Here is a 25148-nt window from a genome sequence, read left to right as displayed (position 1 = left end):
AGGGCCTCCCTTTCCTCGCCCTCGCAGGTGGCAGTTCAAGCAAGAACACATAGGGCTGTCTGCATCTGCGTAGAATCCGGAACCCTACTGCCAAATGCTCGCGCCAAGGACCCCAGTTCTCTTCAGCGGGCGGGATTCTGGGTTGCTACCCCTTGGTGCAGAAGGGTCACTCAAAGCTACTCTTCGGCAGCGAGCCCTGTTTCCCATCGAATGTCCTCCCGGACGCGCGGCCTGCGGGGTTTGTTATTGTGCGAGCACCGGTCTCCGAGCGGGCGCTGGTACTTGGCGCGTGCTCGTCGGTACCGCACCGGGAGCGCGCTGCGCGGAGCGGGGCGGGGCTCGGGATTCTCGACACCTCAGCCCGGCTCGAGAGCCGGGATTGGTCCGGACGCCGGGAGCGCGCGAGGGCGCGGCTCTTAGGGCCGGGCGGGGGGCACGCGCGGCGCCGGCGGCGGCCGCGGAGGAGCGCGGGGAGGAGCGCGGAGGAGGAGCGCGGGGAGGAGGGCAAGGGGAGGGAGGAGGCGCCCGCCGGGCTCCCTGCAAAGCGGCCTTATTTATCTGGGCACAGCCTCAGCCTCCCCGGTGGGAGGCTCAGGGCGGCAGATCCTCTCCCACCGGGGAGCTCCGCTCTGGGCTCTGCCGAGAGGGCCCTGGCGCGGAGCGCCGGGCGCGGGGCGCAGTCGGGCCCTGCTAGCCAGTCCAGCACCTCGGCCGCCTCCGCGTTTGGCGGCTCTGGTGCTGGGCTCCCCATGACGCGAGGTCGCCCGGCGGACAGCGTGGCATGAGCCAGAAGCCCTGGCCGAGGTAAGGTGTGTGCGCGCGCGGCCAGGCTGCGGGGAGGGGAGGGTCCAGGTCGAGCCACTGCCTCCGCGGAGGCTACAATGAGGAGGGGGCGGGGTGGGGACTTGGGACTGCGCCGCGGCCGCAGCCGCCTGAGCAGGGCTTACGTAATCGCAGCCCCTTCCCCACCTCATCCTCCGGCCGCTGGGCCAACCGGTCGCTCCACAGCCCGTAGCCCCAGCTGCCGGCCTGATTGCACCCCGTTCTCCCCTGGCAAGGCAGTCAGGTACCACGGAACCGCTTGAGAGGAAGCACGGTGACTGCGAGGACGCGGAATTGCAGGCAGTCGCCCCCACTCCTTCTGGCTTGGCTCTAGGCTCTCCCCACTCCAGCTCTATGAGCCTCGGGCGGACTAGAGGACGTGACAGGTGTTGATACAATTAAGCGGGAGGAGCCATGTGGATATGTGGCCTAGGGGCCTTGGACACCCGTCTGGACATGAGCTGGTATAGAACGGCCACCCACAGGGAGGCAGAAGGAGTGGGCTGGCATATCTTTGGTTCTGGAGAGGGGAATGGGCCTTGGCCAAGGTTGGAAAGCTTCAAAATGGGAACGGGGTACCCTGAGATTGCTGAGCAGGGCTTCCATGTCCTTCTGGGATGTTAGGTCAATGGGGGGATCTTCCCCGCCCTTTATCCCAGGAGAGAAGGCTGCACTGTTGAGGCCTGGATCTGGCCTACCAGCCCTCCTGCTAGCCCCTCCCAGCCTGAGCCAGCAGCTGACCTCCCAGGAGCAGATGGCAGATGCCACTTCACCTGCTCCCTCCTGCCATCTTGTACCAATGGCCCACTGACCAGGGTCTGTTCAAGGCCTCCCTGGTGCCCCTTTGGACACAGGACCCTCTCTTCCAGATCATCACTTTGATGAGGTGCTGGACAGGAGCCTCAGAGCAGAAGGTGGGGGTTGGGAAGAGAGCCTGAAAGATTGGGGGCTGCCTAGATGAGGTCACAAGCCTGCTTGAGCCTGGCTGTCCTGCCTAGAAGTGGTCTGAGAGCTGAACTGGGAGCCATTAGGAGGAGAGAGAGGGAGATTCAAGATTGAAAACATGGGTGGTATTGAGATACCCCAGAATCCGGCTGCTCCATTTCCTGCAACCCTCACTTCTTGACTCCCCAGACACCCGTTCCCTTGAGTCCTGGATACATATACACTCACCCCTTCACCCAAATTCTCACCTCCTGACACCTGAATGGGCCCTGTCTCCTCCCATTAGTTTAGGTTAAAGCAAGGGATCTAGACCCAGGAAGCCCTGAGAGGTTGAGCCAGGTGGATCCCAGAAACAGGGGAAGGGGCTTCTGGCTGGCACCGTTCAACTGTCCTCACCTGTGGGAGTCACTGATGTACCTTCCAGGACTGGCACAAGGAAGGGTGGTGATGGCAACAAAGCAAGGTCTGGGAGGCCAGTGCGTGGCCCTAAACCGTCCCTGCTAGTGGTCCAATGGCCAAACAGGTTGCAGAGAGTGCAGCTGGGCTGCATTGGCAGGTGTCTAAAGGATCCTCGGGCCTACCTCTTGGAGGTCTCATATTCTGCAGAACAGGGGAGACCTAATAAGCTAAAACCTCAGTGCCTCGTGGCCATTTGCCCTTAGCTTGGTTGCAGAGCCTCAGTGTGCTGGAGCATCAACGTGGGTTCTTCTCAAGACCTATGTACCTTCTGGGCACGGGTCTCCCCCTCCCCAAATCCCTAGCACATCCCCCGGAAGCTGCTTCAGCAGGGGGTGGAAGGAGATGCTACTGTTGCCACGTGCAAAGTGGCAGGGATGTGAATGTCCCTGAGTCACAGCCCTGTCACTGATCATGTTGCCTGCACTGTGCCCCCAATCCCAGCTACCCTGCTTGTCACCCCAGTCCCTGGGGCTACCGCCACAGACTGAGCTGGATATGAGTATTTGGGTTGTTTTTCCCAAGCATGAGGAACTGATCAGGGCAGGATCTATGTAGGCCAGGAACCAGCATCCAAGGTGGTCTCTACCTGGTGCTCACAGAGATGACTATGTCGGAGACGGGGGGCTAGCCCCTAGACTGATAGCTGTGAGGAGTGGGATATTGGTGGGTGTGTAGTTTGCAGTGTTTAGGACTTCAGGGTTAGAGACCCCACTGGATGAGAACTATGTGCAGAGGCCACTAGCCAGATCATAGGAAGACACAGGACCCAGTGAGGCAGAAAAAAAAGAGAAGCAAAATGCAACAGACGTGTTCCTGGTCTGAGGGTTTGGAAATCAGGAAACACTGGGGTCTTGGGACAAGTTGCGCCTTTATGCAGCTTCCGAAAGATTCATCTCTGAGTCTTGTTTTCCCCAGTGGTGCTCCAGACAGTAATGAAGCAGGGGCTGCTAGGAGGACAAGGCCGCCTTCTTCCCATCATCTCGGTGATTCCTGTCTCTTCCAGGGTCAGGCAATATTTAGGGGGACAGGCAACTATATTCTTTTTTTTTTTTTGAAAATATTTATTTATTTATTTATTATACAATATTCTGTCTGTGTGTATGTCTACAGGCCAGAAGAGGGCACCAGACCTCATTACAGATGGTTGTGAGCCGCCATGTGGTTGCTGGGAATTGAACTCAGGACCTTTGGAAGAGCAGGCAATGCTCTTAACCACTGAGCCATCTCTCCAGCCCCCGGCAACTATATTCTTTAGCCATGAAACTTCAGAGGGGACTTAGCCAAAAAAGAGTTGCAAGAGCTCCTCTCCCCAGTATCTGCACCTCAAGCTCACAGGGACTGGGGAGCCAGGAGCTTACACTAATCTAGTTCCTTCCCTAGAAATACTAACCACAGTTGTACCTGGAGTTAAGTTCTCGAGCTGCTCCTGCCCCACTGACCAGCCAAGCCTCTGAAGTTCTGGCAGCTGCACCCCTAGCAGTTTGGGTGACTAGTTCTTGTTCCTTCCTTCAGCAGTACCCAGAAACCACACAGGCATGGTACCATTTGTCCTCAAGGAGTTACCAGGCTAAGGGAAAAGACAGAGATAGTGAGGACGATCCCTGTTATGGGTGACACTCTGAATACTAGGATGCTAGCTATGGGGGCAGCAGCTATGGAAGTCTATGGAACACGCAGGGGTCACCATTTGGTCAGGTGATGGGGAATAGAGGACTGGGCGAGAAGTCGGGACTGGAGGTAAGGCTGTGAAGTTACTCAGGTCCTGGTGTCCAATAATTGGATATACAGAAGAGGCAAGTCCTTGTGGCTCAGCACCTTGTTAATCTGGAAATCACCAAGTACTGAAACTTTCCCAGGAGTCCCGTTGTGCCCACCATATTCCTTATGCTCACAGTGAGTCCTCTAGGGAGATGGAAGGCCACAGTCAGCTGGAGTACCTCGATGAGGCTTGGGATGATGAGGACATGGCAGCTGAGGAAGTGGTCCCTGTCTCCTCCTAGCCTAGGATAGACTCAGGGACCCCAAGCTCCTCTGCAGCCTAGAGCTGACCCAGAATCTCACTCTAAACCGAGCACTGGACACACTGGGTCTGTGACTGAGTGCAGTTCAGTCTTCATTCCAGAAGACCTCTCCCCAGTATTAGCGCCTAAGATGCTCGCCTGAGGAGGGAGAGGCAGGCTGGGTGACCTGGCCACTGATCCATCCTCCTTCTAGCAGGCAACTCCAGACAGGCTACGGGAGCCACCCTGGGTGGAGAGAGGAGTGCAGAATGAAGAAGGGGCTCTGACTGGACATGGTACTGCATATCTGTGATCCCAGCATGTGAGGTCGTAGGAGTGCTGCAAATACAAGGCCAGCCTCGGCTACATGATGAGATCCTGTCTCTCCAACACCTGGGAGCAGGCCCTGTGTCACCCTCTGGCTAGAGAGCAGGGCTGGGTAGAGGGATCCTTGCTGGAGCCCATCAATAACCTCATGTTTACCTATGTAAACAGCTTTCTCTGAAAGCCTCAGCCCTTCCTCGGGTCCAGGTGAAACTGCTTCCAGTTTTGAACCACAGAACAGGGGTGCTTGGGCTTCATTCTTGCCACAAGTGGGAGAAGCAGTGAGAATCCCCCTAAGCATAAAGCTGGGGAGCGGCAGGATTGCCTCTGTGACTTCCAACCGAGGGCAGGGGCCTGGATGGGGGATTTAGACAGAGTCTGGCCTGGTTTCACCTACCTGATGTAAGTCTGGAAGGTAGGAAGGGGATCGTGTGCTTCTGCAAACGTGAGTTCCAGAGCTCCAGCAAGGGACAGGAAGGAGCCCTGCAAATGCCCGGGGCATCCACGTGCATCTCCCCCCACACACCCCCAGCAACTCAGGCACTCCACGTGCACACCCGCGGCTGGGAGCATTTTCAGCCTAAATCGGCACAGCTCTTGGATTATTTCTCCCCTGGCACCGCCTCCGCAGCCTCCTCCGGATCCTAGCCAAGCGGGCGGCTTCTCCCCCTGCCTCTTCCTGTGGAGCTGGGTTTGCCGGAGCCACCGATCACCCCTCCTCCGCTCCAATGTCTGTGGTGCAGTAAGCCCAGCTGACCCCAATGAGCGCGGGAGCTGTCCATGGTGCTGTTCTCGGGGCTCCGAGAGCGCTGGTTCTGCGCCTAGTGGCTGAGGTTAGATGGGCGGCGGTCTAGGCGTAGACTGTGAATCAGGGATGTGGTGGGTATTCTGGCTAGGGCTGTCTCTCCATCTTCAGCATAGTTCCCAGGAATGTGGGTGGTGCTGAACAAGAACTGGAGCAGTCAAGAAAGAACCTCATCTTTACCCTATCATGAATGCTGCTATCCTGCATCAGGCCCCTTCCCTATATCGCTCTAAGGAAACTGGAGTAACCACACTTTGGACTCCCCTTGCCATGGCACACAACTGTAACTCCTCAGAGCCTCAGGCTCGTTGTATAAAGACTGGGTAACAATAGTGGCTACACAAGGGTGTCTGCTGTGAAGCTAAAATATGTGGTTGTCCCAGGGTGCATTTAGGGAGAGATAGCTACTGTCCTACTAGCTTTTGTGTAGCTGCTACTGCCTGTTCTTGAGCACAGAAGAGCAGCCAAAGGCTGAAAACCTCCCTCAGGGAAAAACTGTCCCACTACCCAGGTCCCGTAGACACTGAGGAGGGGAGTAATAGGGAGATAGCACTAAGGGCCTGGGGTGGATTGCCAAAGGCCATCCTTAGACACAGAGCTAGGTGATGGATCATGAGGACCATGCTCTGGGGAAATTCCAGTCCAGGGCTTTCCCCCTCCCCAGAAGTGCAACACTGGCACAGATCACCTTGCAGTATAGAAAGTCAACGAGATAGTGGCGTAAAGCAGAGGGGAGGACTCCATCCTGGTGGTTCTCATCCACTCTCTTTTGTGTCAAGCCAGATTGTAAACATGAGTGGCCAGCTTGGCCCTGCAGCTCCAGAAAGGGGTCTCAGCCTAACATGAGTCCTTCTTTTCTGAGGGTGTGCATATTCCAGCGCCCACCCCTTAGGTGGCTTCCTCACGCACCCCTTGGTACTGGGCAAGATTCCCTGGTGAGGCTATGACCCACTGAAACCAGGTAGGAGGGTACAACAGAGGACCAGGTATGACAGAGGGCCATGTATGACAGAGGACCAGGTTTAACAGAGGACCTGAGGGAACTTTGCTGACTCCTCTGAGATTGTAGGGCAGGAAGTTAACAACTCACATGTGGATCCAGTTCAGTTCTAGAAACACACATACATACAAGAAAGGAGATCATGACTTGCCCTTTGGTCAGCTCTGGAACTCAGAAAAAAAATATCCAAGCCCCTTACCCTATTATACACTGTAAAACCCTCCCACAGGAGAGAGTCTGTGGTGTCACCTCCCAGATTTAATGTTGAGGAAATAGAGTCACCAGTGGCTAGCCAAGAACACACATTTAAAGTAGGGGTTGGGCAGTGGTGACACACACCTTTAATCCCAGCACCCTGGAGTCAGAGGTAGGTGGATATCTGAGTTTGAGGCCAGCCTGGTCCATAGAGTGAGTTCCAGGACAGCTAGGGCTGTTGCACAGAGAAACCCTGCCTCGAAAACAAACAAACAAACAAAAAAAAAGGAGTGGCCATTTGAACTCCAGAGTGTCCAAATTTGAATCTGCAAGTGAAACCATGGAAAAACCACATCTTTTCTGGATGTTGGGTAGTGGTGGGCGTGATATTTCTATCTGGAATGCAGAGCAAATGGTTATGGCATTGTGAGGTTCTCTTTGTCCCTTCCCTCCATGCTGTCCATTCATGATGCCCTCTGCCACCTGGTTGCAGCCCTGGGAATCTGAGGGGAGCCGAGATGAGTAGTGACCCTGACCTGCTTTATGTGCAGGTGACCCTGACCTGCCACGTGACTTCCCTCCTCCAGCTCTGGCCCAAACTTTAGCTCAATTACTTAACTACTGGCTGTGACCTCAAACAAGCAGTTTGCTTGGCCTTGGCCTTGGCCTCCACTTCCTTGTTTGTACAACAGATAGCATGGCACCATCCTCAGTGGGTCCTGTGAAGGATTAAAGAGCATGTGTCCAGCAGGGCTAAAGAGGTGGCTCAGCGGTTAGGAGTACTTGCTACTTTCACAGAGGACCTGGGGGCCTGGAACTCCAGTCCCAGAAGATCTGATGCCCTCTTCTGGCTTCCGAGGATGCCAGGCATCCATGTGATACACATACATACATGCAAATGAAACACTTATACACAGAAAATTTTCATTTTTTTAAATATGAAAAAGCAGGTGTGTAGGTGTCACTCTACTGCTACTGCAGTCCACTATGGGAAGATGCCTGCATTCCAGAGTTTACTATAGGTGCGCAAATTCTTTTTTTTAATATTTAACTTTATTTTATCTATTTATTTTTGATTTTTTTTTTTTTGAGTCAGGGTTTCTTTGTGTAACAGTCCTAGCTGTCCTGGAACTAGCTCTTGTAGACCAGCCTGGCATCAAACTCACAAAGATCCACCTGCCTCTGGTTCTGGAGTGCTGGGGTTAAAGGCATGCGCCACCACCACCAGGCACTTTATTTTATGTGCATTTGGTGTGAAGGTGTCAGATTTCTCTGGAACTAGAGATACAGACGGTTGTGAGCTGCTATGTAGGTGCTGGGAATTGAATCTGGGTCCTCTGGAAGAACGACCAATGCCCTTAACCACCGAGCCACCTCTCCAGCCCTGGTGCACAGATTCTTGAGAGCTGGTCTGTGACTCTCAGGGCTGCTGGCAACCAGTGAAAGAGGGAGTTAGAGACTGCTCAAACACTTTTCATTAGTTTTCCTGATCCTGCTCAGCAGGGTAAGCCCCAATAGTAGGCATCAAGAGGGCAGAGGTGGAGGGAGCAATTAAGGCTCTCTCTCTCTCCCTAACCCTGAATGGGAATCAAAACATCAGAAAGCCCCTATGAGCAGTGCAGGCTGAACCAGTGAATATGACAGGCTGTGGATGTTTGGGCTAGTATGAATAAGGTCAGCCTGTCTCTAGTGCAGTCAGAGAAAGGCTGTGCTAGGATCCCTTCTGCTGAGTGGTCCAGGAAGTACTGTGGGAGAGGATGCCCAGAGGGCTAGCTCTCCAGCTACTCCAGAGACTGGCACACTCATTTGTTCCTCCCGTCTCACCCACAGAACGCGCAAGGAAAATGTCGAGCCCAGGTATCGATGGTGACCCCAAGCCTCCATGCTTGCCTCGAAATGGTCTGGTGAAGCTGCCTGGCCAGCCCAACGGTCTAGGTGCAGCCAGCATCACCAAGGGCACACCTGCTGCCAAGAACCGCCCTTGCCAGCCACCACCCCCACCCACCCTTCCACCTCCCAGCCTGGCTACACCACTGTCCCGGGTTGCTCTGGCCGGGGGGCCATGCCCCCCAGCCAGTGGACCAGCCTCAGGCCCGGTGCCTGGACCCCCAGTGGAGCGGCCACCACTGGCTACAGACGAGAAGATCCTTAACGGGCTCTTCTGGTATTTCTCAGCATGTGAGAAGTGCATACTCGCCCAGGTGTGCAAGGCTTGGCGGCGCGTGCTCTACCAGCCCAAGTTCTGGGCAGGCCTCACGCCTGTGCTGCATGCTAAGGAGCTGTACAACGTGCTGCCTGGAGGCGAGAAGGAGTTTGTGAATCTGCAGGGCTTCGCCGCTAGAGGCTTTGAGGGCTTCTGCCTCGTTGGGGTCTCTGACTTAGACATCTGTGAGTTCATCGACAACTATGCGCTCTCTAAGAAGGGAGTCAAGGCCATGAGCCTCAAGCGCTCCACCATCACTGACGCTGGCCTAGAGGTGTGTCCCCAAATTGGCTGGGAGTGGACAGGGCCGGAGGGGCAGGCACAGGCAGCAGCAGTCCTACAGACATGGGAGGTGGAGGGGACAAGAGCATGCTCAGTGTACACAGGACAAAAGTAACAAGGATGGTATTGTCTGGGCCTAATGCAAAACAAAAATATGGGCTTGTTGTTAAAAAGAATAAGATTTCAAGGTTGGGGCAGAAGAGTGGTCAATTCCATGTGGGTTCGTGCTTCCTAGTGAAGCTGGCCTTGGTGAGTGGGATGCCCGAGGGAGGGGAGAGGGGACAGCTGAGAGTCTCCTAGGAGCAACGGTTGAAGGAGCATCTGGGCACTCTGCCCTTTTCCCCCTAGGACCTGGATTGTAATTTTAATATTCAAATCATCTGTTCCAAATACCCACACTGGCCTTCCCTGGCTCATGGGTCTCCTGTGCCCTGCCTCTCTTTTAGAATATTGGCAAAGTATAACAAGCAGTTTAAGTGCATTCCTTGGAATTCAGCTTGATGCATGCTTACACAAGTCCACATCCGAGAGGCCACTGCTTCCGGGTTCCCAGAAGCTTCTTCTGCTCTCCATAGGCAACTCTCATTTCCCCTGGCAGGATGGGCACCAGGAGTGCGTGGGGGAGCTGTCTTAGCCTCTGATCTGTACCTGCCTGTAGGTGATGTTGGAGCAGATGCAGGGAGTGGTGCGCCTGGAGCTGTCAGGCTGTAACGATTTCACTGAGGCTGGCCTGTGGTCCAGCCTCAGCGCACGAATCACCTCCCTGAGCGTCAGTGACTGCATCAATGTGGCAGATGATGCCATTGCTGCCATCTCGCAACTTCTACCCAACCTGGCAGAGCTAAGCCTTCAGGCCTACCACGTGACTGACACTGCACTGGCCTACTTCACAGCACGCCAGGGCCACAGCACCCACACGCTGCGCCTGCTCTCTTGCTGGGAGATAACCAACCATGGGGTGGTCAATGTGGTGCACAGTCTGCCCAACCTCACCTCACTCAGCCTCTCAGGCTGCTCTAAGGTCACTGATGATGGAGTGGAGCTTGTAGCTGAGAACCTGCGAAAGTTGCGTAGCCTTGACCTCTCCTGGTGCCCTCGGATCACCGACATGGCACTAGAATATGTGGCCTGCGACTTGCACCGCCTGGAGGAGCTCGTGCTGGACAGGTGCACACATCCCTACACTCCAGGCTGGTACTGGCGGGATCTCCAGGAACTGGAAGTCTAGAGTGGGTGGTGCCATTCCAAGAGCTCCTGGCATGGGGAAGGCCACAGAGAATGCCCAAAGTCAGAGTAACTTCAGCACAGCCTGGTTCCAAAAGTGGAAGAAGTCACAGGGAGGGCAAGTGTAGGGGTGGGACCAGGATAGGGCAGTGATGGGTGGGGCAGGGGCTTGTTAGAGGACCACTTCTGGAAAGGAGGGAGGGACCTAAGTGGGAGTGGGGTGAAGCGATTTAAAGGTGGGCAGTCCCCCCTCTGGTACAACCACAGGTGTGTACGCATCACGGACACTGGCCTCAGCTATCTGTCCACCATGTCGTCCCTCCGCAGCCTCTACCTGCGATGGTGCTGCCAGGTACCTCCATGCCCCCAGGGATCTGGAAATTAAAATGCGGTGGGTGGCGTGGGGTGGGGGGAGTAGCATCAATCCAAACAATTCTTGAACTGCACTGGGCCCCGTTGGGATCCCTTTACGCCCAGCATTCAAATGAAGCGGAATCTTAGGCTTCTCTAAGGCTCTCATGGGTGCTTCCAAGCTCCGCTTCCATCTCCATTTTGAACCCCCACTTCCTGCCCTTCTAGCCTGGGAGCAAGCAAGTGGAAATAGTTAACACGACCTCCTCTCACTTCCGCCCAGGTGCAGGACTTCGGGTTGAAGCACCTCTTAGCCATGAGGAGTTTGCGACTCTTATCTCTAGCAGGTGAGACGTCCTGCGTGCCTCGTGGGCAGTGTCGTCTACTCGCCTACTCAGTCTGACCTCCCTGAGGTCCCTTAGGCAGACAGAGTCACTTCAGGCTTCGGCTAATCACGTCCCAGGTAGCGGGTGGGAGGAAGGGCGAACTCTAGCAGTCCCATCCCGTCGTACGCGCCCTGGTGCAGGTCCGGCCCATCCTGTTAGATTCTCACCCTTCTACGCCCAGTACAGGTCCCGCCTCATTAAACCTATTATAGGACCTACCCCCAGCAGGCCACCGCCCTCTCCGGTCTTGCCCTCCTGCCCAGTGGAGCTGAGATGCTGAACAGCTGTTCCGTTGCCTTGCTCTTGCAGGATGCCCGCTCCTGACCACCACGGGGCTATCGGGCCTCGTGCAGCTGCAAGAGCTGGAGGAGCTGGAGCTGACCAACTGCCCTGGAGCCACACCAGAGCTCTTCAAGTACTTCTCGCAGCACCTGCCGCGCTGCCTCGTCATTGAATAGGGCAGGCTTCCCCAAAGGCCGCGGGAACCGGCCACGCCCTGGGCAGTAGCCCCTCTTCCATCCCTGCCGGAGCACCACTTCTCGGCCCTGCGCTGGAGGCGGGGCAAGCAGAGGGAAATCCCGCCCCGTGCCTCCCTTGCTCCTCTGCTCCATCCCCGCCTGGGGCAAGAGACAGAGGGGCCAGCCCCACTCAAGCACGCACACTCGGGGACTTTGTGCATGCCCCTCGTGCCCGCACTGCACGCCCGCCCTCCACCATGCCACAGCCGCCGCCATCTCTCGCCCACCTTCTGGGGGGGCTAGGTCCTTTGGAGGATGCTTTGAGTGCAGATGCCCTCACTGCCTTCCCCATTTCATTCTGCTCTCTGCCTCCCCCACTGTCCCCCATCCCGGGCAGGGCCCAAGGGGATGGAGGGATTGGTCCTCCAGGACTCAGGGGCCTGGAAGAGCCCCCAAGGGCCTCCTACATCTTCCACTGCACCGCGCCTGGAGCCCTCCAAGGGGTATAAGGCGTCACAGGCCACTGCCAAAGCCATGGCCCCCTGAGGAGCCCAACTCTCCCATGCCCACCTGACCCAGTGGCTTCCCTTCTTCCTTGTTGCCATGTGGGTCAGTTCTTGTCCTCTGTGCCCTCTTTCCCCCTTCTTTCCCCCTGGCCTACAGATACTTGGGCCCTGGCCAGGCTGGGACAGCTTTAGGAGGATGCAGACCTTGGAATAATCAACATTAGCCTAACTGGTGCCCATCTGCCCAAGGGCAAGGGTGGAATAGGCACCTGACAGACCCCAATCTGGAGCCACTCACAAGGCTGTCAGGCTTTGGGAGCGACCCATCCACTCCAGCCTCTACCCCGCTGAGCTCAGGCCTCTCAGCACTGTGCTTCACCCTGGATAGGTCTCCTCAGGTGGAATCTGCAGAGCGCCTGGCCTAGGGTCAGGGTCAACACCGACCAGTGATTCTGATCTTCCAGTGGCCAGCACACCCATCACACCCAAGGAAGGAGGGCTCCTTTCTAGTCCTCCTTTACCTCTCCCAGCTTCCAAAACCTTTGCCTGTCCAAATGGGCTGTAACCATGTTTTGTCAGATCCCGAGACATTTGGAAGTCCTAGGGGATCCTGGCATATGTGTGGCAGTGCTGAGGAAGGGGCTGGGAACCCCTTCCCTCTCAACCTTGAGCCCCAGGAGACGCAGTACCCACAACCAATCTTGGGACATCCCTATCTGGTTGGAAGAGAGTAACTAATTCCCAGAGAGCCAGAGGGGGAGAGAGAGAGAGAGAGAGAGAGAGAGAGAGAGAGAGAGAGAGAGATATGCTGTTGACAAAAAGTAAGAGTTCAACAGCCCAAAGAGTTCCCTGCCCCTGAAGTGTTGGCCAGGGAGGCTCCAGGCTGAAGTGGTCAGGAGCCAGGTTTTTCAGCCCTTCTTCCCACAGTCCCCCAATAGGGAGGGGGAAGCTGTCCATTTGCCCAAAGTATTCCTGCAACTGAAGCTGTGAGATTTCCAATGACTGTAGGAGGAAAACTTAAGGGGAGAGAGGAACACAAATAAAACCAACCAACCCCTAAAATCATTTTCTTATTGTACATAACGACCTCATTCTCCTGTATATGCGGAAGATATAACCTTATATTTGGTAAGTGTTTCTTGTGCTATTTTATCACGTGACCTGTTTATAAAAATATATATTAAAAAAGTTGTAAAAACATGAGTCTGGGTTGTTTTTTGGTCATTAGGCCAAGCTGTAAGGGTTAAATCTGCTCTGGATGGCCCAGGTCTCTGGGTTCTCCTGCCTCTCTCAATTCACCAAAGTGACTCGTTTCTTCCATAAACATATAGAAGTTGAAGGCCCAGGGCTGGACTGGAACCTTAGCAACTGACCAACAGACGTTTTCTCATGCCCTGAATACACAAAAGGGAGCAATGAAGATGATGCCAATGTGTGTATTTCTTCAAAAAGATCTAGGGTCTAGCCTACCCTCCTTCAAGAAGAGCACAGGGTCACAAAATGAGGGACTGCAATAGTCTAAAGGATTGCAGTGGCACTGGGGAGGTGGCTCAGTGGTTAAAAGCACTTACTGTTCTTACAGAAGACTTAGGTTTAGTTCCCAGCACTGTAGGGATAAGTCCAGCCCCTTAGGGGGCGTGTTCGCCTAGGGCTAATGTTTACCTATAAATCTGGCAAGCATGCTCCTAGCAGTCGCTTCTGCTTTTCTGGTCTCCGTGGGAACAGTGGTTCTGTAAGCCTATTTCCCCATTAAAGCTGTATATATTTTTACAATCTGTTTGCATTCATTTACGCCGTTACACAGAACCCACATCTGTAGTGATATTTAGTTTGTATTTTAATAAATAAAGCTTGCCTGAAGTTCAGAGAGTAAAATAGCCACACTGATCAGCCTTACAGACCAGACAGGGGTGACATACACCTTTAATCCCAGTAGCCACACTAGTTTGTCATAGAAGCAGGGCGGAAGTGGTGTACACCTTTAATCCCAGCACTAGAGAGGAATATAAAATGAGCGGAGACAGCTCTCAGTCTGAGATTCCTGGAAACAGGATCACCATTTCAGACAGAGCCAGTGGCTAGCTGTTTTGCTTTTCTGACCTTTAAGTCAAACACCAATTTCTGCTTCTGGGTTTTTATTAAAATTGCTACACACATCAGATGGCTTTAAGCTGCCTGTAACTCTAGCTCTGGGGGATCTGATGTATGCTGGCTTCCTATGGATCTGGAATGCACAATAGTGCACATAAAAACTCACACAGGGCCAGGCGATGGTGGCACACGCCTTCAATCCCAGCACTTGGGAGGCAGAGGCAGGCGGATCTCTGTGAGTTCAAGGCCAGCTTGGTCTACAAGAGGTAGTTCCAGTAAGGCTCCAAAGCTACAGAGAAACCCTGTCTAGGGAAACAAACAAACAAATAAACAAACTCACACAGCCAGTACTCAGGAGGCAGAGGCAGGAAGACCTCTGTGAGTTCGAGGCCAGCCTGGTCTACAAAGTGAGTTTTAGGACAGCCAGGGCTGTTACACAAGGAAACCCTGTCTTAAAACACCTCACTCACAAGCACACACACACACACACACACACACACACACACACACACACACACCACACACTAAAGGAAAAAAATAAATAAAAGATCACCGTGTGCCAGAAGACTGTGATTACTATGGCCACCCCAAGAGAAAGTGACAACTGAGACTAAACCTAGCCACTGACAGAACTGGCTGTCAGGCCCTGAAAATACCAAAACTGATGTAACCACATAAAATAAATATAAAATCCATGATAGATAGAACCGGACAGTGGTGGCTCATGCTTTAATCCCAGCATTCAGGAGGCAGAGACAGACGGAGCTCTGTGAAATTGAGGACAGCCTGGTCTGTAGATTGAGTTCCAGGCTGTTACACAAAAAAATACTGTCTCAAAAAAAAAAAAACAACAACAAAACAAAACTCTGCAATAGACAAAGCAGGCCACATTAGACTGGGGTAGGAGGGATGGTCTAAGATGGTAGGCATTTGAGCTAAGTGCTGAGGGCTGAAAAGGGAACATTCTGCAGGGGTAGATGACATAGGTAAAAGGCATACATAACTTGTGAGGAGGAAGGAAAGTGCTTAGTGGGAAGGAAGCTGGAATGGAACCCTGCTGAGGAAAGGGGAGCCAAGAAACTCACAGCTGCACAGCTGCAGATACACCAGGACGGCCAGGGCCAGGCGACTGGGATTTATTCACAGTGCAGTAAAACCTTGAGTGGAAAAAATACCAGGCTGCTCTGCGGGTGTCAGAGCAGAAGATGGTGAACCCAGGACCCGTCAAGAAGCAGCACCTGAGTTCAGTCAGCAAAGTGTGTGGGAGGGAGTAGGATACAGCACTGGGAGAGAGTGGAGGAACTCGTGATCTGCTTAGAAAATGGCTCACTAAAGTTCTGGTATTAAGATGTTGAGATTAAAATAAACAGGGACCGGTAAAATAGCCCAGTTGACAGAGAACTTGTCTTGTATGCATTAGGATCTGCCCGGGCTCGATCTCTGACATCACAAAAACAAAAACAAAAACTAACCAAATAAACGCAGACATATCCCCAAAGTAGAACCCGGGAACCAAAGCGCCGCGCGTAAACCCGGAACCTTTATGGTATAAGAGTTTGTGTCCACTTCCTGCGAGGCAAGAATAAGAACGGACTACTTCCGGTAATGGGCGGGAAATAGGTGAGTCTCTTCCTGTACGGTAGCTGAGGAACACTGTGCTTTCGGTAAATGTCTGGCGTGCGACCGAGGCAGAAGCTTTCCCAACACCTGGTTCTGGTCCCGCGGTTTCCGCTGCCAGGTGCAACCAGATACCTATACTTAGTGCTGTGGCCTCTCCTCTGCCTCCCCAGGTCTTTAAAGTCAGTCCTCCGGACCCCTCCAGTTCCTCTACCCTTTCCTCTCGTTTGTTTGTTCCTCTTAGGAGCCCCGCAATCCTCGGAGGCACGGGGCTAACTGTGAAGGCAGAAGCCACTTATCTCTACCCTGGATCGACCTACCAAGGGTCTAGTAGCATCCAGGCTCTCACTGATGGAGGATTAACCACATAGACTGGGGAAGGCAGATACTGTGCTGATGAGCCTGAGGCTAGCTATTCAGCCTTCGGGAGAACTCCATTTGAACCTTCCTGTGATGGTGATTGACCGATGGACCATCGCAGGCCGAAGGTTCGAGAGGACAAACAACTGTTAGGACACCATGGCTGACCGGGCCAGCTCATATCACTGACCTCTAGCCCCTGATCCCTGTGAGGCCATGGAGAAGATGTCCCGAGTTAGCACAGCCCTGAGCGGCAGCGCCCTGACGGGCCGTACCATGCACTGCCACCTGGACGCACCAGCTAACGCCATCAGTGTGTGCCGTGATGCAGCTCAGGTTGTTGTGGCAGGCCGGAGCATCTTCAAGATTTATGCCATCGAGGAGGAGCAGTTTGTAGAGAAGCTTAATCTGCGCGTGGGCCGGAAGCCCTCGCTCAACCTGAGCTGTGCTGATGTGGTCTGGCACCAGATGGACGAGAATCTGCTGGCCACCGCAGCCACCAATGGTGTGGTGGTTACGTGGAACCTGGGTCGGCCATCCCGAAACAAGCAGGATCAGCTGTTCACAGAGCACAAGCGCACTGTGAACAAAGTCTGTTTCCACCCCACTGAGGCCCATGTGCTGCTCAGTGGCTCTCAGGATGGCTTCATGAAGTGCTTCGACCTCCGCCGGAAGGACTCTGTCAGCACCTTCTCTGGTGAGGCCCACAGAGACAGGCTGGGGCAGATGCGTGTTTCTGTGGGAGTTCAGTCTTACAAGCAGGTCGAAATGTGCTTCCTCAGAGAACCTTCGTTGCCCTCTGGGAGGCTGAACAGCACTGGAAGAGTGGGTGGAGAGGGAGTAGGTTGGCCCCAGCGAGGATGAGCCCAAGCCCTGGTGGTGGCGGGCGAGGCAGGAGGTCAGATTGGGTGCAGCTGATGAGGAAGGTGGAGTCTGCAGACACAGCCTAACGGCAGCTGGGTCTCCCTTCCCCTCTCCTTGCTTCACTGCAGCGAATCTACTGGTGTCATCAGGCCTCTCGGCCCAGGGATGCAGAGTGAGGTGGGAAGAACGCAGGGCTCCTTTCACGGCAGGCCTTGCTGGCTTTATTCAGCCTTGAGCTTCCTCTCCCTGGCTCTTATGAAACCAAATGAAGCAGAAGCAGAGCCTTGGCAGATTCTGGTGCTTTCCTCAGCCCTCTGTGCTCCCTAGTTTGGCCACAGGCTGATGAACGACACCATTCCAGCACCTTCAAGGGCTCCCCCATCCCCTGAGAGCCAGCCTCTCCCTGATGCCTATCCCGATGTGTGCCCACAGGCCAGTCTGAGAGTGTGCGAGATGTGCAGTTCAGTATCCGCGACTACTTTACCTTCGCCTCCACCTTCGAGAATGGCAACGTCCAGCTCTGGGACATCCGGCGACCTGACCGCTGTGAAAGGATGTTCACAGCCCACAACGGGCCTGTTTTCTGCTGTGACTGGCACCCAGAGGACAGGTGTGGTGTGGGGGCTGGGGGGACATTAAGGCTGGAGACTACAGGACAGTGGGGTGTGGCTGGGTCTCCCTTCCTGCAGGAGAGGTCACTGAGAGCTTGAATGGGACCTTCTCCACAGGGGCTGGCTGGCCACGGGTGGACGAGACAAGATGGTGAAGGTCTGGGACATGACAACACATCGTGCCAAGGAGATGCACTGTGTGCAGACCATCGCCTCTGTGGCCCGAGTTAAATGGCGGCCTGAGTGCCGCCACCACCTGGCCACGTGCTCCATGATGGTGGACCACAACATTTACGTGTGGGATGTACGCCGGCCCTTCGTGCCCGCTGCTATGTTTGAAGAGCACCGTGATGTCACAACAGGCATTGCCTGGCGCCACCCACATGACCCCTCTTTCCTACTCTCTGGCTCCAAGGACAGCACATTGTGCCAGCATCTGTTTCGTGATGCCAGCCAGCCTGTTGAGCGTGCCAACCCTGAGGGCCTCTGTTATGGCCTCTTTGGGGACCTGGCCTTTGCTGCTAAGGAGAGCCTGGTGGCTGCTGAATCTGGGCGCAAACCCTATGCTGGTGACCGGCGCCACCCCATCTTCTTCAAGCGCAAGTTAGATCCTGCTGAACCTTTTTCTGGCCTGGCTTCCAGTGCGCTCAGTGTCTTTGAGACAGAGTCTGGTGGTGGCAGCATGAGCTGGTTTGTGGATACAGCTGAGCGCTATGCTCTGACTGGTCGGCCTCTGGCTGAGCTCTGTGACCACAACGCAAAAGTGGCTCGGGAGCTTGGCCGCAACCAGGTATGTGGGCTGGGGGTCCGGGGGTCACGATTTGGGTCAGAGACTGCTGCTGGGGTAGGGCACCATACCCATAACCGCCTTGAGCTTAGCACATTGCTCTGGTCGGTCACAATGCCAGCCTTTGCCAAAGTATTTGACAATGTTAAAGATCATGTGAGCCAGAGTAGCCCAGACCCTGGGGTCAGCCTCAGGGCTGGAGGCCTAGGGAGTTAAGTGCCCACAGCACCCTCTTCTGCCTCACTTTTGGTGCTGGAGCTGCCTTCTGCATGCCATCTCTCTTCTCCCCTTGCTAATCCTGGCACCTGGTGCCTCACAGTTTTGTCACCAGAGGGTGGAGATAGTGCTCTCTCCATGTGCCACAGTTTCCCCACGGACTGGTATATGATTCTGCCCAGGAGATGGGGGCTAGCCTGGGTGCTGGGTGCCCAGGACCCATGAATGGTTGGTGCCTACCCCTAGGTGGCACAGACATGGACCATGCTACGGATTATCTACTGTAGCCCCGGCCTGGTGTCCTCTACCAATCTCAACCACAGCGTCGGCAAAGGCAGCTCCTGTGGCCTACCACTCATGAACAGGTAGATCCTTGGCCACTTCCTGCCCCTCCCCCTGCGGATTGCTGGGGCCTGGCCACCCACAAGCCTTCCCTACCTCTAGCTTCAATCTGAAGGATATGGGCCCAGGGCTGGCCAGTGAGACACGGCTAGATCGCAGCAAAGGGGACACACGGAGCGACACAGCTCTGCTCGACTCTTCAGCTACTCTCATCACCAATGAGGGTAGGCAGGGATGCTGACGGGAAGAGGGCTGGGGAGCCACTCCCTGAATGACCCCCTTTCCCTGCTGAGCAGATAATGAGGAGACTGAGGGGAGTGATGTGCCTGCTGACTACCTGCTGGGCGACGTAGAGGGAGAGGAGGACGAGCTGTACCCACTGGACACGGAGCATGTGCACTGTGAGTGGGGGCTAGGCGTGGTACAGTTGCTGTAGAGGGCTCGGACCTGGAGCATGGCTCTGAGCAGGAGCTGAGGGGAGTGGGAAGCCTAGACTCAGGTCCATCATTCCTCACCCCTGCCCCTCAGCGGAGGAGCCTGAATATGTGCTGCCACAGGAGGCCTTCCCACTGCGCCACGAGATAGTGGACACACCATCTGGGCCTGAACATCTGCAGGACAAAGCTGACTCTCCACATGTCAGCGGCAACGAGGCAGACACAGCCTCCTTGGCACCAGTAGACTCTTCCTCCTCCCTCCTTTCTGTCTCACATGCCCTGTATGACAGCCGCCTGCCACCTGACTTCTTCAGTGTGTTGGTGCGGGACATGTTGCACTTCTATGCCGAGCAGGGCGATGTGCAGATGGCTGTGTCTGTTCTCATTGTGCTGGGTGAGAGAGTGCGTAAGGACATCGACGAGCAGACCCAGGTGTGTGATGGGTCTAGCCACTTATCCCCTCATCTGAGCCTGCCTCTTCTCTGCTGTACCCCTGCCCCAGTTTGCCTGGAAACACTAACCTGAACCGTCTCCTTCCCTCAGGAGCACTGGTACACATCCTACATTGACCTGCTGCAGCGCTTCTGCCTCTGGAATGTTTCCAACGAGGTGGTGAAGCTGAGCACCAGCCGGGCAGTTAGCTGCCTCAACCAAGCCTCCACCACTCTGCACGTCAACTGTAGTCACTGCAAGCGGCCCATGAGCAGCCGTGGCTGGGTCTGCGACAGGTGCAATGACAGGCAGAATTTGGGTGGGGGGTTGCGAGGGAGGAGACCCAGAAGCCCCCAACTGAATGGCCCTCCCATTCCCAGGTGCCACCGCTGTGCCAGCATGTGTGCTGTCTGCCATCATGTGGTTAAAGGTCTGTTCGTGTGGTGTCAGGGCTGTAGTCACGGCGGGCATCTTCAGCACATCATGAAATGGCTAGAAGGCAGCTCCCAGTGCCCTGCAGGCTGTGGCCATCTCTGCGAATACTCCTGACTTGGTCTTCCCTGAGACTGAGACAGCTTCCTCAGCTCAACCCTGAAGTCCACCTGTCTAGGCCCACAGCCTCTTACCCATCCCATGTACCGGGAATGAAAGGTGGCTGCAACACAATAGTGGTGGTGTTTTTAACACAATAAAAACAGGAGCTGCTTAGCCTCTTGTCACTTTGATTGCGCCGCAGGCGGGAACTTCCTTACAGGAGGGAACTTCCGGTAGGGGCGCTGTAGCCATGGTTACCCGCAGTAGCCAATGGCTGCTAAACACTCTGTCTTGAGGAAATGATTGAGGGTGGGAGAGAGGAGAGGATGGTGTGTGTATGTATGTATGTATGTATGTATGTATGTATGTATGTGTTTGCGTGTGTATGAAAGAGAAGGCTGGCTGCTGCTTGCCGATAGCTACAGCAGTCGGGGCGGTAGGCCAATGGTTTGTGGTTACGCAAGTGTCGACGGAATTCCCAGTGTGCTGCGCGCCTGCGCCCCGTATGTTCATGGCGGCGGCGACTATTCGGCTAGGGCCGCTTTTGCTCTTTGTACTATGGACGACGGTGACTGTGGTTCTGCCTGGCTCTGGCGAAGGGGGATGGTGAGCGGCTGGGAATGAGCGGCGGGAGGGAGCCTGAACTCAGAGCCCTGGCAGGTTGAGCTAACCTGTTGTCCCCACAGGCAGCTGAGCGGGCTGGGGACTGCAGTAGCAGTGCCGGAGGAGCGTTGCACCGTGGAGCGCCAAGCACACCTCACATACTCCGAATTCATGCAGCAGTATGTGTCCCTGCCCCTAGTGTCTAGAGGCATACCCCAAGCATGGCCTTTTGGCTGCGGAGGTCATACCTTCACTGCCTGATGGAGTGAAGGTATGAACACGAGGTTCTTTCTCTCCCAGCTATGCCTTCGTCAAGCCGGTCATATTACAGGGACTCACGGACAACTCGGTGAGTATTTGTACCCAGGTGGGCAGCTAGTCCAGATTGACCAGTTACTCAGTTATTTTATCTTCCAACCCCAGCGGTTCAGGGCCCTGTGCTCTCGGGAAAACCTGTTGGCCTCGTTTGGGGACAACGTTGTTCGCCTGAGTACAGCCAACACCTACTCCTACCGGAAAGGTGAGCTTATCATACCCTTCAAGGCCTGCCTGTTTGCCAGCACCCCAAAGGCAGGACTGACCGGTCTCGACCGGTCCCTTTCTCCTAGTGGACCTGCCCTTTCAGGAATATGTGGAGCAGCTGCTGCATCCCCAGGATCCCACATCCCTAGGCAATGGTGAGCCAGACCTAGGCAGCATTGGGAACGGGACACTTAGGAGTCCACTGCTACCGGTCGGTATTCCTGCCTCTCATCTTCTCTGCTGGCAGACACCCTGTACTTTTTTGGAGACAACAACTTTACTGAGTGGGCACCACTATTCCAGCACTATTCTCCGCCTCCGTTTCGCCTACTGGGAACCACCCCTGCTTACAGCTTTGGGATCGCAGGTGGGTGCTTCTTCAAAACAAACTTGGGGAAGCCCATATATATATTGTGTTTATCAGCTATCCACAAACAACCTCACAGGAGCTGGATCTGGGGTACCCTTCCACTGGCATGGACCTGGTTTCTCAGAGGTGATTTATGGTCGGAAGGTTAGTACGAGGGAAAGAGGGTAGGAGTTGAAGTTTGTCTGTAGTCCGTAACACACAAGTGATCTTATATTCCATTCCTTCCTCCAGCGCTGGTTCCTCTACCCTCCTGAGAAGACACCAGAGTTCCACCCAAACAAGACCACACTGGCCTGGCTTCAGGAAATATACCCATCCTTAGCCCCATCAGCTCGGCCCCTGGAATGTACCATTCAAGCTGGTGAAGTCAGTGGCTGGTTGGTGGGGGACTGGGCCAACCCAAAAAGCCCCAACCAATCTGTGCTCTTTTCTCCCAGGTGCTGTACTTCCCTGACCGCTGGTGGCATGCCACACTCAATCTGGACACCAGTGTCTTTATTTCTACCTTCCTTGGCTAGCCAAACAGGCAACTGGCAAGCCCACTGCACCAGCACAGGCCAATGTAGTGCTCACAGACTTTATTACAGGACAGTGGCAGCAGCAGCAACCTAAGCCCACCCTCACCCGCTTTCCAGCCCAGAAGGGGGACAGGGAAGGCTCATGGCCCAGCAAGGGGTATGCTGAGAAAGGGAGCAGTTCAGAACCCGTCAGCAGAACTGATGGGGGCAGGCCCAGGGACACACGCTATATACAGGAACTGGAGCTTCTGTCTCCAGACCCTCCTGGGCTAGGGTGCCAGGCAGGACATGGCTTTAGTAGTCCTCTACCCAGCCGTTTTCAGAGATGAATGCATCAATGACTTCCTTCATGGCCAAGTTGGGGATGAGTTGTTCCTGGGTCAGAGGGCTCCGGGTCACAGGGTCAAAGTGGCCCACACGCTGCAACAACAGAGTCAAGGTGGTCAACTGTCTGAGTTTATGTCTGATCCTAGTCCCAAGGCCAAGGCCTTACCTGCAGGTGCTCCTCAATGTCCTTGCGGTCATAAGTGATACCACTGGGTGTGATGCAGGGCTCCCGCATCAGCTCAAAGCTGATCTTGCCACACAAGTAGTCAGGGATATCTCGCTTCTATAGCACAATGGGGAAAGTGTCTAGAACTGGAAGGGCCATCACACCAGCACCTTCCCCCGGGCTTTGAGAATACTCACCTTTCTCTTCTCGTCCACCTGAGAGAAGAGCTCATCCATGTCTGCCATGTATTTATCCTGTAGAGTTGAGTGCCATGTGTGGGCAACTCCTATCTCCTCCATACAGACACACACACCTTATGTCCACCAGGGCACTCATGTCATGCATGGGCCAACAGATCCACCATAGGCTGGGGCACTTTTCATGCCACACACAAAAACACACACACAATGACCCACATGTGGACTAGGGGCACCCTCACGTGCTTGGCCTCAATGCAGGCCTGCTGGGCCCGGACGTGGCCATCATCCTCATCACCCTCATGGTTCCGCTGACACTCTTCCAGTTCCCTGAGGGTTAACCAGAACCTAGTCGGTGATGGTCCTGACCAGAAAAGGCCAGAGCCCTCCCCGTTTCAGGCCCCTTTCCTCCTGGGCTTCCCGGGTGCTAGTGTCTTTCAATAAACACTTGTGCTGGTGACTCAGTGTTAACCCCGTGAAGTAGCTCGGTGAGGGGGGAGACCCACCTCTCTCGCTCAGCAGCAATGAGCCTGGTGAGATAAGAGTGCAGCTCACTCTCCTGGTGAATGCGTCGTTCCTCGATACTGTTCCAGCGCTTCTTCTTCGCAATGCGAAGGGCACTGGGGATGTCATCCCCAAAGTTGAGTCGCTGCTCCTTGGCCAAACTATAGGCTGGGGGAGCGGACACTTTAAGTTACACTCATCAGCAACTCCGGCCCCAAGGTACCCACAACCTGGCATCGTAACACCTCACCTCGCTGCAGATTGGCAATGGCCTCATCGTAACTCTCCATCTCTAGCTGGCACTGCCCCAGGAAGAAATGCGCCTTCACAGACTGCCCATCCAGCTCCAGGGCTCTCCGGCAGTCAGCGAGTGCCTGTTCAGGCTGCTGCATCTTCAGATAGCAAAGGGCCCGGTTGGTGTAGTACACTGCCACAAGTGGGTTCCGGGTCTGGGGACCAAAGCCAGGCATCATAAAGAGTGTGGGCTCATCTGGACCCCTCTATCCCAGGGTGCTGACTGCCACCAATGGTACGGTACTGGTAATGCTCCAGCTTTGAATTACATGACTGGGATAGAGAAACTGAAGGTTTCTAGAGCTCTGGACTCTGGCTGTGATCTCTTAACTCCAACAGAACTGCTTTTGTGAAAATTACCCAGAATCTCTCAGTTTTGGGGCAAGGGTTCCTGGTGTCATCCAAAGCCTGCCTCAATCAACCATTCCTGGGCTCGAGAACAGTAATCCGGGAGCTAGGGGAACAAGCTAGCCATCGAGTCCTAGCTGCCAGAAAATCGTCCCGGAATCACAGAACTGGGAGGCACATCGGGCCCCGCCCCCGCCCCCGCCCCCCGCACTCACGATGGCGCGGCCGTAGCAGGCCGCCGCCTCCTGGTACTTGCGGCCCACGAAGAGCCGGTTCCCCTGCTCCTTGAGCTCCTGCGCACTCGGACTCTTATCAGGGCTGCCACCGCCAGTGCCCAGCCGCGCGCCGCCCTCCTTTTCCTCCTTGCCCTTCATGGCGCCGCGCGGCACGGCTTGGGCTCCGCGCCCAGCCACCTAGCTCCCGCAGCCCGCGCAGCGATCAGCTCCGCCCGGTCGGCGATCCGCCACCGGAACTTCCGGCGTGGGGCAGGCTGACATGAGGACACGTGAGCAGAGGCGGAGCCTCGCGGCTGCTGAGCCAGTTCACGAAGCGCGGTGATGCGTGGCCGCGCTCTCTACGGGCCCCGCCCCACAGTAACCAGAACCTATCCTCACTATTCGGACCAAGGCTCCGCCCCCTCGGCGTTCAAGCCCCGCCCTCCGGCCCGCTCCAAGGGAACGTGGCAGCGGCCCTTGAGAGGTGGCACTCCGAGGACCGGTCACTGGATCGCTGTCCTAGCTCGCCATGCGGGCGCACGCGGGAGTTTGGGAGCGTCTGGACCGCTGGTAGGACCGCGGAATACAGGGAAGGAGAGGGAGGGAGGGAGGGAGGCCAGCTGGTCAGACCGTCCTCGCGGGTCTTCCCTGGGAATCGGGAGGAGCTGCCTGCGGCCATTAATGGCTGAGAAGCAAGCACGTGACACCTTGACACGAAAGGACCTGCAGTGGCTGCTATAGAGGAAGCTGCGGGTTCGCGGCTGGACTGCTCTCCCTTTCTTGCGGTCATGGGGAGGAGCTTCTTCAAGGGCGGGGACCAGGAGGTTTCCTTG

At 55.2% G+C, this 25148-nt stretch overlaps 4 protein-coding genes across 4 annotated transcripts; 3 read left to right on the top strand and 1 right to left on the bottom strand.

Moving 5' to 3' along the window:
• The first annotated feature begins 494 nt into the window (after positions 1 to 494).
• Positions 495 to 13158, top strand: Fbxl16 (F-box and leucine rich repeat protein 16). Its single transcript, XM_005349079.2, has 6 exons — positions 495 to 804; positions 8381 to 9027; positions 9694 to 10202; positions 10527 to 10611; positions 10894 to 10957; positions 11306 to 13158. Exons 2-6 carry the CDS (start codon positions 8395 to 8397, stop codon positions 11452 to 11454), a joined length of 1440 nt encoding a protein of 479 aa, XP_005349136.1. The 5' UTR covers positions 495 to 804; positions 8381 to 8394; the 3' UTR covers positions 11455 to 13158.
• A 2509-nt stretch (positions 13159 to 15667) lies between these two features.
• On the top strand, positions 15668 to 20416 carry Wdr24 (WD repeat domain 24). Its single transcript, XM_005349077.2, has 9 exons — positions 15668 to 16725; positions 17325 to 17502; positions 17621 to 18293; positions 18753 to 18871; positions 18951 to 19072; positions 19145 to 19249; positions 19377 to 19717; positions 19829 to 20013; positions 20098 to 20416. The coding sequence occupies exons 1-9, from the start codon at positions 16245 to 16247 to the stop codon at positions 20264 to 20266; spliced, it is 2373 nt and encodes a 790-aa protein (XP_005349134.1). The 5' UTR covers positions 15668 to 16244; the 3' UTR covers positions 20267 to 20416.
• Positions 20417 to 20599: 183 nt separating this feature from the next.
• On the top strand, positions 20600 to 22321 carry Jmjd8 (jumonji domain containing 8). Its single transcript, XM_005349075.3, has 9 exons — positions 20600 to 20857; positions 20938 to 21033; positions 21155 to 21203; positions 21278 to 21374; positions 21463 to 21531; positions 21624 to 21743; positions 21823 to 21890; positions 21978 to 22112; positions 22184 to 22321. The coding sequence occupies exons 1-9, from the start codon at positions 20601 to 20603 to the stop codon at positions 22262 to 22264; spliced, it is 972 nt and encodes a 323-aa protein (XP_005349132.2). The 5' UTR covers position 20600; the 3' UTR covers positions 22265 to 22321.
• Stub1 (STIP1 homology and U-box containing protein 1) lies at positions 22310 to 24587 on the bottom strand. The gene is made up of 7 exons (XM_005349076.3): positions 24316 to 24587; positions 23709 to 23907; positions 23461 to 23626; positions 23197 to 23284; positions 22955 to 23011; positions 22758 to 22874; positions 22310 to 22684 (listed from the first exon to the last, which is right to left on the bottom strand). The coding sequence occupies exons 1-7, from the start codon at positions 24472 to 24474 to the stop codon at positions 22559 to 22561; spliced, it is 912 nt and encodes a 303-aa protein (XP_005349133.1). The 5' UTR covers positions 24475 to 24587; the 3' UTR covers positions 22310 to 22558.
• Positions 24588 to 25148: the final 561 nt, after the last annotated feature.

The sequence above is a fragment of the Microtus ochrogaster genome, chromosome 7 (assembly GCF_000317375.1).
Source record: "Microtus ochrogaster isolate Prairie Vole_2 chromosome 7, MicOch1.0, whole genome shotgun sequence".
Lineage (NCBI taxonomy): Eukaryota > Metazoa > Chordata > Mammalia > Rodentia > Cricetidae > Microtus > Microtus ochrogaster.
The sequence above is the reverse complement of the archived record's forward strand: the minus strand, read 5'-3'. Positions and strand labels throughout refer to the sequence as shown.

What these genes read in the sequence shown, in the direction of transcription:
- Fbxl16 (XM_005349079.2), top strand. Translation starts at nt 8,395, where the DNA reads ATGTCGAGCCCAGGTATCGATGGTGACCCCAAGCCTCCATGCTTGCCT. An exon ending in GAGGAGCTCGTGCTGGACAG is followed by an intron (nt 10,203 to 10,526) that starts GTGCACACATCC and finishes GTACAACCACAG; the next exon opens with GTGTGTACGCATCACGGACA. An exon ending in ACCTGCGATGGTGCTGCCAG is followed by an intron (nt 10,612 to 10,893) that starts GTACCTCCATGC and finishes ACTTCCGCCCAG; the next exon opens with GTGCAGGACTTCGGGTTGAA.
- Wdr24 (XM_005349077.2), top strand. Translation starts at nt 16,245, where the DNA reads ATGGAGAAGATGTCCCGAGTTAGCACAGCCCTGAGCGGCAGCGCCCTG. An exon ending in CTCTGTCAGCACCTTCTCTG is followed by an intron (nt 16,726 to 17,324) that starts GTGAGGCCCACA and finishes GTGTGCCCACAG; the next exon opens with GCCAGTCTGAGAGTGTGCGA. An exon ending in GGCCTACCACTCATGAACAG is followed by an intron (nt 18,872 to 18,950) that starts GTAGATCCTTGG and finishes CCCTACCTCTAG; the next exon opens with CTTCAATCTGAAGGATATGG.
- Jmjd8 (XM_005349075.3), top strand. Translation starts at nt 20,601, where the DNA reads ATGTATGTATGTATGTATGTATGTGTTTGCGTGTGTATGAAAGAGAAG. An exon ending in TACTCCGAATTCATGCAGCA is followed by an intron (nt 21,034 to 21,154) that starts GTATGTGTCCCT and finishes TTTCTCTCCCAG; the next exon opens with CTATGCCTTCGTCAAGCCGG. An exon ending in TCCCACATCCCTAGGCAATG is followed by an intron (nt 21,532 to 21,623) that starts GTGAGCCAGACC and finishes CTCTGCTGGCAG; the next exon opens with ACACCCTGTACTTTTTTGGA.
- Stub1 (XM_005349076.3), bottom strand. Translation starts at nt 24,474, where the DNA reads ATGAAGGGCAAGGAGGAAAAGGAGGGCGGCGCGCGGCTGGGCACTGGC. An exon ending in CATTGCCAATCTGCAGCGAG is followed by an intron (nt 23,627 to 23,708) that starts GTGAGGTGTTAC and finishes CCGCTCCCCCAG; the next exon opens with CCTATAGTTTGGCCAAGGAG. An exon ending in CCTGCATTGAGGCCAAGCAC is followed by an intron (nt 23,012 to 23,196) that starts GTGAGGGTGCCC and finishes TCAACTCTACAG; the next exon opens with GATAAATACATGGCAGACAT.